A 20238-nucleotide genomic window follows, 5' to 3' on the forward strand; every position below is an offset into this window, starting at 1 on the left:
GACTCGGCACAAACCGCCGCTCCCTGTGCGCATGCGCGGACTCTCGTCTGTCAATCAACCAACCGCCAGAAGAGGTCGCTGGTGAGACCAGTGAAGAAAGAAAGACTTGCATTTATATAGCGCCTTTCACCACCACCAGACGTGCCAAAGTACTTTACAGCCAATGAAGTACTTTTGCAGTGTAGTCACTGTTGTAATGTAGGAAATGCGGCAGTCAATTAGCGCACAGCAAGCTCCCACAAACAGCAATGTGATAATGACCAGATAATCTATCATTTTTTATGTTGATTGAGGGATAAACATTGGCTCAGACACCGGGGATAATTCCCCTGCTCTTTCCCACATTACAACAGTGACTACTTCATTGTAGTACTTCATTGGCTGTAAAGCACTTTAGGATATCTGGTGGCACTATATAAATGCAAGTCTTTCTTTCCTGAAATAATGCCATGGGATCTTTTACATCCACCTGAGAGAGCAAACAGGGCCTCAATTTAACATCTCATCTGAAAGACCGCACCTCCGACAGTGCCGCACTCCCTCAGCACTGCACTGGAATGTCAGCCTGGATTTTTGTGCTCAAGTCTCTGGAGTGGGACTATGAACCCACAACTTTCTGACTCGGAGGCGAGAGTGCTGCCCACTGAGCCACTGGCTGACACTAAAGAGCAAGCAGTTCTGACAAATGGTCATCGACCTGAAACGTTAACTCTGTTTCTCTCTCCACAGATGCTGCCTGACCTGCTGAGTATTTCCAGCATTTTCTGTTTTTATTAAAGAAACGAGGGAGTGATTGCTGACGGGAAGAATGTTGGGTCATCCTGCGCATGCGCACCTCCCTGGCGGCTGAGGCGAAACACCGACTCGCCCCCACCTGAGCCGCGCATGCGTACCAGATGTTGCGGCTCCGCATGCACGCCCGATGTTCCAACCGCGGGGTTTTGTGTGCTGAGCATGCATGTTGCGGACTGATCGGGACGGGCGATTGTAGAGCAGGAGGGAGAGCGCGGGTGCCATGAGCACATGCGCGGGACTCAGAGTCAAGAGTGCTTTCTGGAGCGCGGGGGGCTTGTGGGTATTACAGCCGCCATTACTGCTGATCCTTTCAACCAACCTGTGCAGCAGCTGGGGCCTGAAAATCAGCTTCACTGCCCCATGTTCGGAAAGGGGAAAATTAAACAACAGTTTGCCTCTGATCCTTTTCTGATCTCAATTTACAGGGTTGTAGAAGTGGAGCAGTTACAGGCGGGAAGCTCAGACCAAACATCACGTCAAGATCTGACAGAGTCGCTGGATTCATCAGGACCTGAATATCATCGGCCTTTGCACATGGAAGGAGAGAGCAGGGATCGCAACGCAGACAAACCGCACACGTGTTCGGTGTGTGGACGCGGATTCAGCCGATCGCCTGACCTGGTGAGACACGTGCACCGTCACACCAGGGAGAAACCGGGTAAAGGTGGGGACGGCGGGAAGGCCTTCAGTTCCCCGTCTGCATTGGAAGTTCAACGGGGCAGTCACACCAGGGACAGTCTGTTCACCTGCTCCTTGTGTGGAAAGGGATTTGTTTGTTCATCCCATCTGCAAACACACCAGCGAGTTCACACTGAGGAGAGACCATTTCAATGTTCTGACTGTGTGAAGAGCTTTAAAAGTGCTCGGCATCTGAAGGGACACCAGGGAGTTCACACTGATGAGAGACCATTTCAATGTTCTGACTGGGAAGAGCTTTAAAAGCCCCAAGGTACTAAAGCGACACCAACTTATTCACACTGACGAGAGACCATTTCAATGTTCTGACTGTGGGAAGAGCTTTAAAAGCGCTCGGTATCTGAAGGGACACCAGGGAGTTCACACTGATGAGAGACCATTTCAATGTTCTGACTGTGGGAAGAGCTTTAAAAGCCCCAAGGTACTAAAGCGACACCAACTTATTCACACTGACGAGAGACCATTTCAATGTTCTGACTGTGGGAAGAGCTTTAAAAGCGCTCGGTATCTGAAGGGACACCAGGGAGTTCACACTGATGAGAGACCATTTCAATGTTCTGACTGTGGGAAGAGCTTTAAAAGCCCCAAGGTACTAAAGCAACACCAACTTATTCACACTGACGAGAGACCTTTTAAATGTTCTGACTGTGGGAAGAGCTTTAAATGCCCCCAGAAGCTGAAGGGACACTGGCTCCTACACACTGGGGAGAGACCGTTCACCTGCTCCGTGTGTGGGAAGGGATTCACTGATTCATCCTACCTGCTGGTACACCAGCGAGTTCACACGGACGAGAGACCCTTTAAATGTTCTGACTGTGGGATGAGCTTTAAAAGCTCCGGGGAGTTGAAGAGACACCAACACCTACACACTGGGGAGAGGCCATTCACCTGCTGCGTGTGTGGGAAGGGATTCATTCAGTCATTCGACCTGATGGTACATCAGCGAGTTCACACTGGGGAGAGACCGTTCACCTGCTCCGTGTGTGGGAAGGGATTCACTCAGTCATCCACCCTGCTGAAACACCAGCGAGTTCACACTGACGAGAGACCCTTTCAATGTTCTGACTGTGGGAAGAGCTTTAAAAGCTCCAGGGAGCTGAAGGGGCACCAGCGAGTTCACACTAACGAGAGACCCTTTAAATGTTTTGAGTGTGGGAAGAGTTTTAAAAGCTCCGAGGAGCTCAAGAAACACCAACGCCTACACACTGGGGAGAGGCCGTTTACCTGCTCCATGTGTGGGAAGGGATTCACTCAGTCATCCAACCTGCTGGTACATCAGCGAGTTCACACTGGGGAGAGACCATTCACTTGCTCTGTGTGTGGGAAAGGATTCACTCTGTCATCCCGCCTGCTGGTACACCAGCGAGTTCACACTGGGGAGAGACCGTTCACCTGCTCCGTGTGTGGGAAGGGATTCGCTCAGTCATGCACCCTGCTGGCACATCGGCGAGTTCACACTGGGGAGAGGCCGTTCAGCTGCTCTGTGTGTGGGAAGGGATTCGCTAATTCATCCAACCTGCTGACACATCAGCGAGTTCACACTGACGAGAGGCCCTTTAAATGTTCTGACTGTGGGAAGAGCTTTAAAAGCTCCGGGGAGTTGAAGAGACACCAGCGACTTCACACTGATCATAGAATCTAACAGCACAGAAGGAGGTGATTTGGCCCATCGTGTCTTTGAAAGAGCTGTCCAATTTAGTCCCACACCCCAGCTTTATCCCCAGAACTCTGCAAACTAGTCCTCTTCAAGGACTCGTCCAATTACTGTTTGAAAGTTCCTGTGGAACCTGATTCCAGCATCCTTTCAGATGGTGCGTTCCAGATCTTAACAACCCTCTGTATGAAAACAATTCTCCTCATTTCACCTCTAGTTCTTTTAGTAACTATTTTAAATCTGTGACCTTTGGTTACCGACCCACTTGCCAAAGTGAACAGTTTCTCCCTACTTGCTCGATCAAATCCCCTCATCATTTTGAACATCTCTATTAGGTCTCCTCTTAACCTTCTCTGCTCTAAGGGGAACAATCCCAGCTTCTCCAATCTCTCCACATAACTGAAGTCCCTCATCCCTGGTACCATCCTGGTCAACCTCCTCTGCACCCTCTCCAAGGCCTTGACATCCTTCCTAAAGTGTGGTGCCCAGAACTGTACACAAGACTCCAGCTGAGGCCAAAACCCTGCAGCTGTACAAAACCCGAGTTAGACCACACCTGGAGCACTGTGAGCAGTTCTAGGCATCACATCTTAGGAAGGATATATTGGCCTTGGAGGGAGTGCAGCGTAGGTGTACCAGAATGATACCTGGACTTCAAGGGTTAAGTTACGAGGAGGGATTACACAAATTAGGGTTGTATTCCCTGGAATTTAGAAAGTTAAGGGGTGATCTGATCGAAGTTTTCAGGATATTAAGGGGAACAGATAGTGTAGATAGAGAGAAACTATTTCCGCTGGTTGGGGATTCTAGGACTGGGGGCATAGTCTAAAAATTAGAGCCAGACCTTTCAGGAGTGAAATTAGGAAACACTTCTACACACAAAGGGTGGTAGAGGTTTGGAACTCTCTTCCGCAAACAGCAATTGATGCTTGATCAATTGTTAATTTTCAATCTGAGATTGATAGGTTTTTGTTAACCAAAGGTATTAAGGGATATGGGCCAAAGGCGGGTGTATGGAGTTAGGTCACAGATCAGTCATGATCTCATTGAATGGCGGAACAGGCTCGAGGGGCTGAATGGCCTCCTCCTGTCCTATGTTCCTAACTAGTGATTTGTAAAGGTTTAGTGTAACTTCCTTGTTTTTGTATTCAATGGCCCTATTTACAAAGCCAAGTATCCCATACGCTTCCTGAACTGCCTCACCAACTTGCCGTGGCACTTTCAAAGACTTGTGAATATGGACCCCCAGGTCCCTCTGCTCTTGCACCCCCTCAAACTAGTCCCATTTAGATTATACGGCCTCTCCCTGTTGTTTCTCCCAAAGTGCATCACTTCACACTTATCCTCATTTAATTTCATCTGCCTTGTGTCTGCTCATTTCACAGTCTGTCTCTGTCCTTCTGAAGTCTGCTACTACTACACTCACAAAACTTGGCAACATAGTAAATAGGATCATCCGTAAACTTTGAAATTGTTCACCTATACCCAAGTCCAGGTCAGTTATATATAACAAGAAAAGCAATGGTCCTAATACCGACCCCTGGGGGAGCCCACTGCATACTTCCCTCCAGTCAGAAAAACATCCCTCAGCACTGCTCACTGCCTCCTCTCCCTTAGCCAATTATATACCCAAATTACCATCAGCCCTTTAATTCCCTCTGCTTCTATTTTCAGAGTAAGTCTCTTGTGGTATTTTATCAAATGCCTTTTGAAAGTCCATATATACAACATCTGCTGCACTACCTTCATCAACCCTCTGTTACTTCATCAGCGAACTCAATCAGGTTAATCAGACACGATTTACCTTTAACAAATCCGTACTGGCTGCCCCTTATTAATCCACGCTTCTCCAAGTGAGAATTAATTTTGTCCTTGACAATGGTCTCCAGTCGTTCACCCACCACTGTAGGGGTCGCAAAATCCCCTCAGCCCCCGAAGATCGGGAAATATTAATCCACATCGTAGACGAAGACTTGTGTGATTTAAATTGTCTCTGGGTTGGACAATGTTTTAAAACATACCCAGAACCGCAAAAGGCTGCGTTAAAAAGCTCGTAAGCTAGGCAGCACTTGGATACTGGAATCAAAGAACTTTGTGAAAATCGCACACTTTAAGATTGTACATTTTATTAAAAGATGTACTCTTGAGTTTTGGACTGTTTAAATTGCCCAGGGCATAAAAATGGCTGAACAGACCTCATGGAAACAGAATTTTAAAAGGCAGCAGAAAAGGACAGACAGGCTGTTAGCATATGAAAAGCTCAGCACTGCCCTGTAGTAAGTTTGAATGGAGACCGAGCTGTCAGTCACCCTGTGGTATTGGGTGGGTCTGGTAACCTACAAGCTGCTTGTTTACACTGGGGAGTGGCCCATTTGAATCAGCCAATCATCGGACGGCAAGCACAATGGGTTGCTAACACACATCCATTCACTGAAATTGACTACTACGTGATGTCTCCATGTATGAATGGAGGAAGTTAAATGCCCTTCTCTTGTGTATTCGGACTTTTCGGCGCGAAATTGCGCACGGACCTTTTCGGCGCGAAAACAGCAGGGACTCCCAGGAAGTCCTCTGCCCCCTTTTTTGTCTCTTACTCTTTGGACTGCAGGTGAGCAAGGTGTTGACCCACTAGCAAGACAATCTAGGGAGAAGTAAAGGTGGTAATTTAAGGGAAATGTTGCTAAGATTGTACGGTTAACATTGTAGCCATTTATCCCTCGTTTTTGCCGTCTGCCTTCCCCTGTTAAGCAATTTTACCGTGATTACTTTGATCGTGTGGTGTAGTTTCTTTAGTTTTAATAAAATTTGACTTTCTTGCATCCAGACCATTTGTCCGTTTTTAATATATCATTATTAATTATAAGTTCCTCAAGTCAGAACTGGAGGGTGGGGGGGGGGGGTTTAGCAATTCAAAACCGCTGATTGGAATTGGTCACAGTGCAGTGGCAAAGGCTGCCTGACCAGGTAAATTACCGTAACCAGGTAAAGGATGCCCACCTACACCACTGACATTAGACTGATTGGCCTGTAGTTACCAGTCACCTGGGGACAGCGTGTCACAATCGGCCCCAGCGCACCTGAGTTGGAGAGGAGGCCCCGCCCCCTTGCCGCACCACCATTGGTTGGAGGACCAGGCCGCCCAGGTCAGTCCTCCCAGCTCAGCCCTCTTCCTATTGGTCAGAGCTCCCGTCAGTCCCAGGCCGGGCCAGTCTCCATCCACCTGATTGGGCCTCTTCCTCTGATGATGTCACAATCGGCGCTCCATTCGGTGTCCGCGGAGGTCCCGCCTGCCCGACTCTCAGGTTTGGTTTTTCTCGTCTTTTACTTTATAATCTCGCTCTCTGCTCCCCCCTCACCTCGATTTAAATCGATTCCCCAACACTTGACTTTACCGCGGCCGCTGATTCCGCCTCTTCCCCGTGCCCGGCCTTCCGCCTCCTCCTCGGAGGCCCCGCGCAGGCGCACTGGCAGCCTGGTGTTGTGAGGGGGCCGAATGAGCATGCGCGGCCCCGCCTCTCCACATTTAAAGGGACACCCACCCCCTCCACATTTAAAGGGACACCCACCCCCTCCACATTTAAAGGGACTCTGCCCCCCCCCGCATTTAAAGGGACATCCACCCCCTCCACATTTAAAGGGGCATCCACCCCCTCCACATTTAAAGGGGCATCCACCCCCTCCACATTTCAAGGGACACCCACCCCTCCACATTTAAAGGGACACCCACCCCCTCCACATTTAAAGGGACATCCACCCCCTCCACATTTAAAGGGGCATCCACCCCCTCCACATTTAAAGGGGCATCCACCCCCTCCACATTTAAAGGGACACCCACCCCTCCACATTTAAAGGGACACCCACCCCCTCCACATTTAAAGGGTCACCCACCCCCTCCACATTTAAAGGGACATCATCCCCTCCACATTTAAAGGGACACCCACCTCCTCCACATTTAAAGGGACTCCCTCCCCCACTCTCATGTCCTCTACTGTGGAGGAGGAATTCCTGGAGTGTTTACGGGATGGTTTCCTGGACTAATATGTCGAGGAACCAACCAGAGATCAGGCCATCTTCGACTGGGTATTATGTAACGAGAAAGGATTAATTAGCAGTCTTGTTGTGCAAGGCCCCTTGGGTCGGTGTGATCATAATATGATCGAATTCTTCATTAAGATGGAGAATGAAGTAGTTGACTCAGAGACTAGGGTCCTAAATTTAAATAAAGGAAACTACGATGGTCTGAGGAGCGAGTTGGGTAGGATTGATTGGGGAATGGCACTCAAAGGGTTGACGGTGGATAGGCAATGGCAAACATTCAAAGACTGCATGGATGAACTACAGAAGTTGTTCATCCCAGTTTGGCACAAAAATAAAACAAAAAAGGTGACTCAACCGTGGCTAACAAGGGAAATTAGGGACAGCATAAGATCCAAGGAGAGGACATATACAGGAAACTTTCGTTTAACCGGAGGTTAAAAGTCCAGAAAGCTCTATCTACCAGCAAAATTCAGGAGCTGTTTTCTATAAGTTTTTTTACTTCTCGTTGCTTTTTTTTCCCCCAGTCAGGCTCTGCAAGGTCTGTAGCTAAGCAACAGCTTCAGCTAGAGACGCTTGCAGCTGCAGCCGACTGTTTTGAAGCTGTTGCTAAGCAAGAGGGTTTGTTGATTCACACGGAGCTGGAAAGCTCTGTATGTTTTAACATTCGCGCTGGTTTATACGGCTGTTTTGATCTAACGGCACCAGCTCGGTCCTGTCAGTGCCAGATAACAAAGTTTCCTGTAAATTGGCCAGAAAATGCGGTAAACCTGAGGATTGGGAGCAGTTTAGGATTCAACAAAGGAGGACAAAGGGATTAATTATGAAGGGGAAAATAGAATATGAGAGTAAGCTTGCAGGGAACATAAAAACTGACTGTAAAAGCTTTTATAGATATGTGAAGAGAAAAAGAACATAAGAAGTAGGAGCAGAAGTAGACCATACGGCCCCTCGGGCCTGCTCCGCCATTCAATAGGATCATGGCTGATCCGAACCTAGACTCACGTCCACTTCCCTGCCCGCTCCCCGTAACCCCTAATTCCCTTATCAGTTAGGAAACTGTCTATCTCCGTTTTAAATTTACTTAATGTCGCAGCTTCCACAGCTATCTGAAGTAGCAAATTCCATAGATTTACCACCCTCTGAGTGAAGAAGTTTCTTCTCATCTCAGTTTTGAAAGGGCAGCCCCTTATTCTAAGATTATGCCCCCTAGTTCTAGTCTCACCCATCAGTGGAAACATCCTCCCCACATCCACCCGATCAAGCCCCCTCACAATCTTATGTTTCGATAAGATCGCCTCTCATTCTTCTGAATTCCAATGAGTAGAGGCCCAACCTACTCAACCTTTCCTCATAAGTCAACCCCCTCATCTCCGGAATCAACCGAGTAAACCTTCTCTGAACTGCCTCGAGAGCAAGTATATCTTTTCTTAAATATGGAAACCAAAACTGTACGCAATATTCCAGGTGTGGCCTCACCAATACCCTGTATAACTGAAGCAAGACTTCCCTGCTTTTATACTCCATCCCCCTTGCAATAAAAGCCAAGATTCCATTGGCCTTCCTGATCACCTGCTGTACCTGCATACTAACCTGTGTTTCATGCACCAGGACCCCCAGACCCCTTTGTACTGTAGCACTTTGCAGTTTCTTTCCATTTAGATAATAACTTGCTCTTTGATTTTTTTCTGCCAAAGTGCATAACCTCACACTTTCCAACATTATATTCCATCTGCCAAATTTCTGCCCACTCACTTAGCCTGTCTATGTCCTTTTGCAGGTTTTTTATGTCCTCACTCACTGCTTTCTCTCCCATCTTTGTATCGTCGGCAAACTTGGATACGTTGCACTTGGTCCCCTCCTCCAAATCGTTAATATAGATTGTAAAGAGTTGGGGTCCCAGCACTGACCCCTGCGGAACACCACTAATTCCTGACTGCCAACCCGAGAATGAACCATTTATCCCAACTCTCTGTTTTCTGTTTGATAGCCAATCTTCCACCCATGCCAGTATATTACCCCCAATCCTGTGATTTTTTATCTTGTGCAGACTGATTAAATGTTCTGACTGTGGGAAGAGATTTAAAAGGTCCCAGGATCTGAAGAGACACCAGCCTGGGCTGGGAAAGGGGGACATGAGACAACATTCTCCCTCTTACCCCCTTTCTAAACTCCTTTTCCAGGGTTTTAGAAGTGGAGCATTTACAGACAGGAAGCTCAGATCAAACATCACCTCAAGATCAGACAGAGTCGCTCGATTCATCAGGATCTGAATATCATCGGCCTTTGTACATGGAAGGAGAAAACAGCTGTAAGAATCGGGTTTTTCTGGTCCTCTTCTTGAGTTCCGTAGTACGAAGAATTCCAGGCTCGAGGGTTCGGAGAGTTAAAACAACATCATTTTATTCATTACTGTTCGGAGTGGTCATACAGCATATCGACAGTACATTCGTGTCCCGAGGGTCACACCGGGTTAGACACGTGGTGCCAGCATTTACGTCCCCGGGAGATGTCTGACCCTCTTGATGTTCCACACGCCTTCTGGCTAAGAGAGAGAGAGTACCGGTGGGGAAGCCCCTATTATACCATGGGACAAGGGTCACTACATCACTTTCCTGGCAACAAGTGTTTTGTTACATCACTTCCCTGGCAACAAGCGTTCTCCAATGGGAATCACTCAAGCCCTTTCGGTTTGACCATGATCTGGTCTTCAGTCTGGCAAGCAGGTCCTGACTTGTCTCACTGCTGTGGGCACCGAACAATGGCTAGTCAATCATTCTCTAGTCAGCAGTTAGGCCCTTTCAGTGGCCCTGATCTGGTCGTTAGCACTTCGTTAACACTTGGCCTCGGGCTGAGGCAGATTCTCTGTTCTGCTAGCTTTTGCACTTTGCACAGCTGGGGCTGCTTTTTAATCTAATCTAGACTTTTCTTGTGTGAAGCCATTTTTGTAAGCCAATTCATTGCCCATTTTATTCCCATTTCCACATCCAAACCATTTTTGTAAGCCAATTCATTGTCCATTTTACTCACGTTTCCACATCCCTCCCTTTGATTCTTTATACAATCTACAAGAATCATTATATACAAGGTATACTCTTGATAGTGCACTTTATCAAAAACACACCCTGTGTCTCTGTTTTGTTTGTGTTCTGGCCATGAACACAACCAAAAGGGTTTTAATTTCGAATTTACAGATAACTGTGTAGGGGGGCACGGTGGCATAGTGGTTAGCACTGTTGCCTCACAGCGCCAGGGACCCGGGTTCAAATCTGGCCTCGGGCGACTGTCTGTGTGGAGTTTGCACATTCTCCCTGTGTCTGCGTGGGTTTCCTCCGGGTGCTCCGGTTTCCTCCCACAGGCCAAAGATGTGTGGGTTAGGTTGATTTGGCTATGATAAATTGACCCTTAGTGTTAGGGGATTAAATACGTGGGGTTACGGGGATAGGGTGGGGTATGTGTCGGTGCAGACTCGATGGGCCGAAATGGCCTCTATCTGCACTGTAGATTCTGTGATTCTGTGACCAAACAGGCTTCCTCTGGGGGTTCCCCCTGCTTTGCTGTGTCTACTTCTACCCTAATTCGGGAGAGACGAGGGGGTATAGTAGCTCCTGCATGACTTATACAACATTTGATACTATTTACAACAATAATAATTCCCAAAATTACACCACTTATAACAATCAAACCATACAGTAATTTCTGTCCCAATGTTTTCAGCCATGTAAACCATCCTTCACCCCCTCCGGCTTCAATGAAGTCGGCCAGTTGATTTTTAATCTTGTCTATAGCGTCTTGGATATTTTGTCTCTCACTATTGACGTTTGTAATGCATTTGTCTCCTATAATCATACACGTACCTCCCTCTTGTGCCAAGAGGTAGTCCAAAGCATATCGGTTTTGCATGCTAAAAAGATGTAGGGTTGCCATTTCCTTATTTATGGCGATTAATGCTTTAATGGTGCTATTGCCCAGGAGGGTGATTCCGCACATTAGATAATTCCTATTCTTGGCTGCTATCACTCCTGCGCCCCCTCCCAATGATATGGCCGATAGAATACCCCACCCTACTGAACTACCCAGTGTGGTCGGATCTCGCCAATCTGCACAGAACTCCTCGGAGACTGCTCGGCGTTTCCGTCTGGATGGTGTACTGGTGGGGCAGGGAACAGCTACGGGGGCGATTACTCCTACTGCGAAGAGAGAGGGGAGTTTTGGCGTCGCTGTTGTATACGTTCCATTGAGGAGGAACGCAAACCCGTGCTTCGCTCGGTAACATTTGACCTCCCGGTTATTAACCTTCGCAAACTGTGTATAATAATAGTTAAGGGGGTCATTTGAGTTTCCCCCAGACCCGGACAGCTGGAATGTATCAAATGGGAAGATCCATTTACCGGATGATACATGGGTCCCGTTACACTGACCACAAATGAATTGTCTTCCTGCTGTGACATTAAAGCACCTTTGTTCCTCGCATGTACAGGCCAGCTGGCCCCTGTGTACCTGACAGTGGTGTCGGGCACATTGTTGTTGTATGCAGGTTTTGTCCTGGGGGATAAGGGCATATACGCATCCCCATCCTTTACCCGTAAAACACAGGGGATAGTTACCTGACGTTGTGCAATTCTCACCCATGAGCCCTCGGCAACCGGGGTCTGTTGAGCTTATTAGCTGCACGCATTGCCCCCGAACGCCCTGGCTATATCGACCCGTCTGGCCCTTGCATGTCTGTTTCATTATGTCGGCGGTATATAGTGGGAGGGGTTGCCAACCTGGTGTGGCTGCAAACAAGGATTCCACTGATGTGGCCAGGGGGTAGCATACACTCCGGTTTCCGTGTATCTGTAGGTGGGTCCGATAAAATAAGTTATTCTCTATACCTCCTACCCATGTTAGAAAAGGGGTAAAGGAGATGGCTAGCAATATGTTGATGGGAATCATGGTACACAATAAGTCCAATTTATTCTTCTGTTGGAGCTCCTGTCGTATCTCTTTTCACGTGTGACGCGTGTATCCAAGCCTTCTTTCCTTGTACTTTCACGGCTGCTCCTGTGGTCAACAGGATGACATACAGACCTTCCCACTTGTCTTCCAGGGGGGCTGGCTTTATTTTCTTTACCCAAACTTGTAGCCCGGGGACTAAACTGTGTCCTCCCGGTGGGGGTTCTTGCCAAGCTGCGCTGACCTGTTGGGAAGCAAAACTGACAGCATCTGTTAGATCTTTGCAATACTTTAGTACTGTGTCACTTAGAAGATGAATGTCAGCCCTACGTAGATCTATTGTTCCGGGTAGCGACATTGGTCTACCGGTAACGACCTCATAGGGGCTGAGTCCAGTGGTCCTATTCGGGGTGGCTCGAATACTACATTGGACAAGGGGTAGGGCCTGAGGCCATGGCACTCCTTCAGAGTGATACTTAGTGAGCCATTGTTTAATTGTCCTGTTTGCTCTTTCCACTTGTCCCGATGATTGGGGGTGGTATGGGCAATGCAATGACCATTGCAGACTACTACAAATACAAAGTTCTTTAATTATTTCCCCCGTAAAATGTGTGCCTTGGTCTGAGTCAATACATAAGGGCACGCCCCATCTAGGAATGTAATCTTTACACAAGACTTTCGTGGTTGCAGCAGCGGTGGCGCTTCGAACTGGGGTGGCTTCAATCCATCGTGAAAAGCAATCGACTATCACCAATACATCTGTATATCCCTGACATTTTGGCAAGGAAATATAGTCGACCTGTAAATGTTGGAAGGGCCCTGCCGGAGCAGGTGCTTTTAACATTGGTACTTCAATTTTTTGTCCAGGATTTACTTTCTGGCATGTCACACATTGCTCCACTATTCTTTGAGCTTGAGTTCGAAACCCTTTTGCCCACCAGTTTCTCTGGAATCTGGCTGTCATTTGCTGTGCGGCTATGTGTCCACACGAGTGTATTTGTTGGGCCAAAAACGGCATCAGTTTCTTTGGGCATCCTACTGCTCCCGTTTTAAGATGTTGCCATATGCCATCTCTATTGGGTTGCAACCCATTTTCTAACCATGTCCATTGTTCCTCCCTTGGGGTCTCTCTTTGCATTAGTAGGATGTCCCCTTGGCCGTTGTTTGTCGTGATATATCGCACCTGAGGTGTTGGGGGGGTAATGGTATGGGCGGCGTGTTTTGCTACTTTGTCTGCCCTAGCGTTGCCCCTAGCTTCAGGGGTATCTTCTTTGTTATGGCCCTTACATTTTAGTATGGCCACTTCTTCGGGTAACTGGATGGCATCCATTAATGCTGTTACCTCTCTTCCATTTTTTATGGGTGTACCTGCAGCTGTCAGAAAACCTCTTTGTTTCCATAGTTGTCCAAAGTCATGAGCGATGCCAAAGGCATATCTAGAATCGGTATATATATTGGCCGTTTTGTCTCGAGCATAGAGACAGGCTTGGGTGAGGGCGACTAGTTCTGCCTGTTGTGCTGAGGCCCCTCCTCCCATACTTCTTGCTCGTACTACTGCGAATTCTGTTGTGACCGCCCACCCTGCCAATCGAGTTCCTTTTTCCACAAAGGATGACCCATCCGTGTAAAGGGCCATTTCGGGATTGTGTAAGGGTAGTTCCTGTGTCTCAGCCCTCTGCTGCGTGGCGTCTAACAGGTTTACACAGTCGTGATCACTTTCTAGTTCTCCGGGGTTTGTCAGGGGCATCATGCTTGCTGGATTGCCCGGCCCGGATTTAGTAATGGTCAGATTATCTGTTTCCATAATCGTGGTCCATCGGGTCCATCGAGAGGCGGTCACTTGAGCTACCTTATTCATTCCTAACATGGCATGGACGGTGTGCGGGCATTGGACCACCAACTTTTATGATAAAACTACCGGGGCTGTAACTTCTATTGCTAGGCAGGTTGCTTGCATAGCTCTCAGACAGTTACCCCATCCTTGGGCCACCAAATCCAACTGGGTACTGTAGTATCCTACGGGCCTGTGTCTATCTCCGTGGGCCTGGGTTAGTACTGCTGTCATATAGCCGTCCTTTTCATGTACATAGAGGCGGAATGGCATCCGCGCATCGGGAATGGCTAAAGCCGGTGCGCTACATAGGGCGCGCTTCAGTTCTTCGAACGTCCGCATTTGCTCTGGGTTTAATGCGATCTGATCCCTGGAACCCGGATTGTCCTTTAGCAGTTTGGTCAAAGGCTGCGCTTTTTGGCTGTATGATTCTATCCAGAGGCGGCTGAAGTTACACAGGCCTAGAAATGATCTCAGGGCTTTTACAGTTCGTGGGCATGCGGCCATTTGAATTGCCTTTTTTCTATCCTCCATCAGTCCCCTATTTCCCTTGGATATCTGTTGTCCTAGGTATGTGACTGTGGTTCTATTAATCTGTGCTTTATCCCATGTTGCTCTGTGTCCTGCCCGCTCTAGGTGCCCTAGGATTATCAGAAGGTCTTTTTGGTGTTGCTCTTTTGTCTTTGAGGCTATAAGGATATCATCTACATATTGGATCACCGTAGATTCCAGAGAGGGCAGTGTTCGTAGGTCCTTCTGTATCGCCCGGTGGTACACCGTAGGACTACTGTGGAAGCCCTGTGGCATCCTTGTCCAGGTGTACTGTTGTTGGTCTACCGTAAAGGCGAACCACGGCTGCACCTCTTTGGCTAAGGGTACGGCCCAAAAGCCATTGGCCATATCTATTACTGAGAATATTTCTTCCTCAGATCCCAAGGAGTTAAAGATAACTGATGGGTCCGCCACCAATTGGGTCTTTTGTTCTATGCACTCGTTGGCCTTTCGATAATCAATGCTCAGTCGCCATTGTCCATTGGATTTTTCCACTGGCCACGCGGGACTGTTGGAGGCAGAGTGTGTCTTAATTAACACCCCTCATTTTTCTAATTGTTCGATTATAGGCAAAATGCCGGTGATGGCGGCGGGGCTTATAGGGTACTGTTTTGTGGAAGGTGGCGGCTTCCCTGTGAACGTTACGGGGTCCATTCATAGGGTTCCGCACTCATATTTATCTCGCGCCCAGATAGGATGGTCCTTCAGGCCCCACTCGTCCTTACTATTCTCTTTCACAGCTCTTATCCTGCGGGGGCTGTTTTGGATCGTCCAGCCTATGTCTCCATTCCCAGTGAAGTGTAGGCTAAAGTCTAGCTTTGTCAATATGTCCAAGCCTATGATGGGGGCGGTGACGGGCCCAATCCATAGATGTTCCCTTGTTTCATAGGGGCCGAAACACAAGGTCATTTGGTGGGTTCTATGTAAGATGATGTCTTCTCCACTGGCCCCTAAGGCTTTCTTAGTTTTTCCATCTAACGGGCAGTCTTGGGCATATTGTGTGGGGAGGACCGTCAATTCTGCTCCTGTATCCAATAGGCAGTCTACTTCCAGTGGGGGTGAGTTATCTGTTTTTCCCACCAACAAAGTCATATAGAGGCCGTCCCTGGCTTGGGTGATTAAAGCTCTCAGTTGCCAAGGTATCTCTACCTTCGGGGGTTCGTTGGTGGGGTCTATTGGTTTTTTGAATGCTGTCGGGCCATGCTGTCAAAGGTTTCCCTTCCGGTGGAGTTTGAGTTCCGGTACATTTCTACCATCGCCATCTCTCCAGGGCTAAGGGTCGGTGGGGAGGGGGTAATTGCCTGGGTGTCATCCAGGCCGGCGGCGCCCAGGGTCTGCCACGGATTTGTGCCAGATTGATTATCTGGGACTGCCTGTCCTTGCCATTGTCCTCCCCCACCTCTTCCTCCGTTATTGCTTCTTCCTCTACCCCTGTTGCCCACTCGGCATGTTCTAGCCCAGTGTCCCTCTTTCCCACATTTGTGGCAAGTGCCTGGTTTCTTATCTGGGTTTTCCCAGTGGGGTGCAGAGTTTACTCGCTCCGGGGGGTTTAGTTTCATGACTCGGAGCTTGGCACAGTGTTCTCTATCCTGGGTTACGGCTTGTTGGGTCAGGTCCGCAAAAGAAACTGCGTTTGTTTTCCAGTTTGCCATTGTTAATTTTACCAATTTTGCCAGGTCAGGTCTCAAACCATTCATAAAGGCGTTTTTCAATGGTTCATGAGTGCAGGCATCCACCTCTGCTTCGGTATTCTGTCCCATGCCAGAGTACTCTACCCACTGGTTAGCGAAACTAACGGCGAAGTCATTGGGGTCTTCTTTTTCTTTTTGGACACAGGAGGCTATTTTGGACCAGTCTGGATTGGTCGGGCCCCTTTCCTGTAGCTAATTTCTAATGGCCGTCCACCCTTCTGTCCTATCGGCTTCTGATTCTATCAGAGCTAGGTCAGGGGGGACTATTAGGACTGGTGGTGCTGGAGGTGGTACGGCAGGGAGTGCGGCTCCGGCAGCTGGAGGTGGGTTGGCTGCTTGATGCGCCGCTAAGGCCACTTGGTGTGCTTGTCTGGCTGCGTTAAGTAGGGCGTTTGCTCGTCTGGTGACGGCCATATTTACTATTGCCGTCAGGGTGGCCGACTCTCTTGCGCTAACTACTACTGCTATAACCTGGCATCCATCAAATGGGTGCAGGTTATAGATTGTTCTTTTTCGTTCCAAGAACTGCCAGGCTTTTACTCCGCTTTTCTTTGGGTGCAGCATATCAGTTGCCCATTGATCTATATCTTTTGGGTTGGCCGGGTAATAGGTATAAATTCGGAGATTTCAGCCGCCTACTTCATGTTTTTGTAACCTGATGGGGGCAAGGCGTGGGGGTGGTTTCTCGGTTATATCTTCTTCGTCTGATGAGTCCGTAAGAGGAGTATTTATTTTAGCAATATGGGCTTCGTTTGATCGGGGTTGGGGCGTGGGCTGTTCATATGCCGGAGGGGCTGTAGGGGGGGCTGCAGGATAGGTAGGGTACAAGGGCGTCGGGGTAATCATCACCACTTTTGGGCTTTCCCTGTGTGCCTCCCTTTCCTTCTTGATTTTTGCCTTCCACTTTTCTGCTCTTTCGTTTGCTTTTTCAAGGCATTTTTGGTGTTTCTCTAACTCGGTTTTGTAATTTGTTATCTGTTCATGGAGAGCTGTTTTTGTTCTTTTTCTTTGGCCTCTGCCGCCTTCCGAGTTATTTCTCCTCTCTGCCTACACTGTTTCAAGGTGGCCAATACCCAGCCCGTTTTTCTTTTCCCTCCTTTCATACGGGTGGTCTTGCCCCATGCTCTTTTTATATCATCAAGGGACCATTGTCCTTTTGAGGCACCAAATTTTTGTTCGATATTATATTCATGTTGTGGGACATCGAATGTACTTTCTATATACTGTTTAAGTTGGATTACTATTTCTTCTAATGTGGTTTCGGGAGGGGCTTTGCCTCCTTTTTCCGTCGTTGGTTTTTTACTTGGTTCTGTCATGTTGCCACAGGTCGTAGACTTAACGAATAAGTTTATCGATAGATCAGAGTCCCGGACTCTGTCGTGTGCTAGCAATGGGACACTGTGCTCCATTAACCGCCAGCCAGAGGGTACGCTACCCGGTTGGTTCGTTCAATAAAGATCGCAGAGACAGGGTGCAAAAAGGGCACAATAAATTATAGTGCTTACCTTTTTCCCCTTTCTTGATGTCTTGCGATCCTGCCGATTACGCCAAGTTGTTAGAACCGGGTTTTCCTGGTCCTCGTCTTGAGTTCCGTAGTACGAAGAATGATTTCAGGCTCGAGGGTTCGGAGAGTTAAAACAACATTTTATTACTTCCAACTGTTCGCAGTGGTCACACAGTATATTGAGGTCTTTTACAGTACATTCGTGTCCCGAGAGTCACACCGGGTTAGGCACGTGTTGCCAGCATTTACGTCCCCGGGAGGTGTCTGACTCTCTTGATGATCCACACGTCTTCTGGCTAAAAAGCAAATACCGGTAGGGAAGCCCCTTTTATACAGTGGGACAAGGGTCATTACATCACTTCCCTGGCAACAAGCGTTCTCCAATGGGGATCACTTAAGCCCTTTCAGTTTGGCCATGATCTGGTCTTCAGTCTGGCGGGCAAGTCCTGACTTGTCTCACTGCTGCATATGCCTTCCTGAAGTACCGGATCGTGATTGGGCACCGCACAATAGCTAGTCAATCATCTTCTAGCTAGCAGTTAAGCCCTTTCAGTGACCTTTATTGCTCGTTAACACTTGGCCGCAGGCTGGGGCAGGTGTCTCTCTTTTCTGCTAGCTTTGCACTTTGCAAAGCTGGGGCTGCTCTTTAATCTAATCTGACTTTCCTTGTGCAAAGCCATTTTTGTAAGCCAATTCATCGTCCATTTTATTCACATTTCCACAGTACTCAGTAAGATAATGGGACTTAAGGCGGATAAATCCCCTGGCCCTGATGGCTTACATCCTAGGGTCTTGAGAGAGGTAGCGGTGGGGATTGCGGATGCATTGGTGGTAATTTTCCAAAACTCCCTGGATTCAGGCAAGGTCCCAGCAGGTTGGAAAACTGCTAATGTTACGCCCTTATTTAAAAAGGGACGTAGACAAAAAGCTGGAAACTATTGACCAGTTAGCCTAACATCTGTGGTTGGTAAAATGTTGGAGTCCATTATTAAGGAAGCAGTAACAGGACATTTGGATAAGCATAATTTAATCGGACAGAGTCAGCATGGTTTTATAAAGGGGAAGTCATGTTTGACAAATTTGCTCGAATTCTTTGAGGATGTAACAAACAGAGTGGATAAAGGGGAACCAGTGGATGTGGTGTATTTGGACTTCCAAAAGGCATGTGACAAGGTGCCACACAAAAGATTACTGCACAAGATAAAAAATCACAGGATTGGGGGTAATATACTGGCATGGGTGGAAGATTGGCTATCTAACAGAAAACAGAGAGTTGGGATAAATAGTTCATTCTCGGGTTGGCAATCAGTAACTAGTGGTGTTCTGCAGGGGTCAGTGCTGGGACCCCCAACTCTTTACAATCTATATTAACGATTTGGAGGAGAGGACCGAGTGCAACATATCCAAGTTTGCTGACGATACAAAGATGGGAGGGAAAGCAGTGAGTGAGGAGGACATAAAAAACCTGCAAAAGGACATAGACAGGCTAAGTGAGTGGGCAGAAATTTGGCAGATGCAATATCATGTTGGAAAGTGTGAGGTTATGTACTTTGGCAGAAAAAATCAAAGAGCAAGTTATTATCTAAATGGGGAGAAACTGCAAAGTGTTACAGTACAAAGGGATCTGGGGGTCCTGGTGCATGAAACACAGAAGGTTAGTATGCAGGTGCAGCAGGTAATCAGGAAGGCCAATGGAATCTTGGCTTTTATTGCTTGGGGGCTGGAGTATAAAAGCAGGGAAGTCTTGCTTCAGTTATACAGGGTACTGGTGATGCCACACCTGGAATATTGCGTACAGTTTTGGTTTCCATATTTAAGAAAATATATACTTGCTCTTGAGGCAGTTCAGAGAAGGTTCACTCGGTTGATTCCGGAGATGAGGGGGTTGACGTATGAGGAAAGGTTGAGTAGGTTGGGACTCTACTCATTGGAATTCAGAAGAATGAGAGGCGATCTTATCGAAACATATAAGATTGTGAGGGGGCTTGATTGGGTGGATGCGGGGAGAATGTTTCCACTGATGGGTGAGACTAGAACTAGGGGGCATAATCTTAGAATAAGGGGCTGCTGTTTCAAAACTGAGATGAGGAGAAACTTCTTCACTCAGAGGGTAGTAAATCTATGGAATTTGCTACCTCAGATAGCTGTGGAAGCTGCGACATTAAATAAATTTAAAACTGTGATAGACAGTTTCCTAACTGATAAGGGAATTAGGGGTTATGGGGAGTGGGCAGGGAAGTGGAAGTGAGTCTAGGTTTGGATCAGCCATGATCCTATTGAATGGCGGAGCAGGCCCGAGGGGCCGTATGGACTACTTCTCCTGCTTCTTATGTTCGTTTTCTCTTCACATATCTATAAAAGCTTTTACAGTCAGTTTTTATGTTCCCTGCAAGCTTACTCTCATATTCTATTTTCCCCTTCATAATTAATCCCTTTGTCCTCCTTTGTTGAATCCTAAACTGCTCCCAATCCTCAGGTTACTGCTTTTTCTGGCCAATTTATATGTCCTCTCCTTGGATCTTATGCTATCCCTAATTTCCCT

The 20238-nt window shown here is 47.7% G+C and overlaps 2 protein-coding genes across 9 annotated transcripts in view; one reads left to right on the top strand and one right to left on the bottom strand.

The window, feature by feature from the left end:
* LOC147082191 (uncharacterized) overlaps positions 1-20238 on the top strand; it is a 344589-nt gene that overhangs the window by 20853 nt on the left and 303498 nt on the right. For 6 of the 8 annotated variants that reach the window (XM_085980416.1, XM_085980415.1, XM_085980414.1 and 3 more), the window contains one exon: positions 1221-5970. The exons of 1 other annotated variant lie outside the window; for it this stretch is intronic. In XM_085980416.1, coding sequence (XP_085836542.1) covers positions 1694-3133 — 1440 coding nt within the window. In that variant the 5' untranslated portion in view covers positions 1221-1693 and the 3' untranslated portion in view covers positions 3134-5970. Of the gene's footprint in view, positions 1-1220; positions 5971-9363; positions 9517-20238 lie in introns of those variants that run through there. One more of the 8 variants, XR_015076247.1, reaches the window with a different exon arrangement.
* Positions 9559-18544, bottom strand: LOC147082192 (uncharacterized). Its single transcript, XM_085980412.1, has 2 exons — positions 17698-18544; positions 9559-12362 (listed from the first exon to the last, which is right to left on the bottom strand). Exon 2 carries the CDS (start codon positions 12116-12118, stop codon positions 10670-10672), a length of 1449 nt encoding a protein of 482 aa, XP_085836538.1. The 5' UTR covers positions 12119-12362; positions 17698-18544; the 3' UTR covers positions 9559-10669.

Source organism: Somniosus microcephalus, unplaced genomic scaffold (genome assembly GCF_052327205.1).
Source record: "Somniosus microcephalus isolate GS21.2 unplaced genomic scaffold, FLI_Smic_1.0 scaffold148, whole genome shotgun sequence".
In the NCBI taxonomy this organism is placed as follows: domain Eukaryota; kingdom Metazoa; phylum Chordata; class Chondrichthyes; order Squaliformes; family Somniosidae; genus Somniosus; species Somniosus microcephalus.

Bases quoted from the DNA above. Each gene is read 5' to 3' on its own strand.
- LOC147082192 (XM_085980412.1), bottom strand. From the start codon at position 12,118: ATGATTCCCATCAACATATTGCTAGCCATCTCCTTTACCCCTTTTCTA.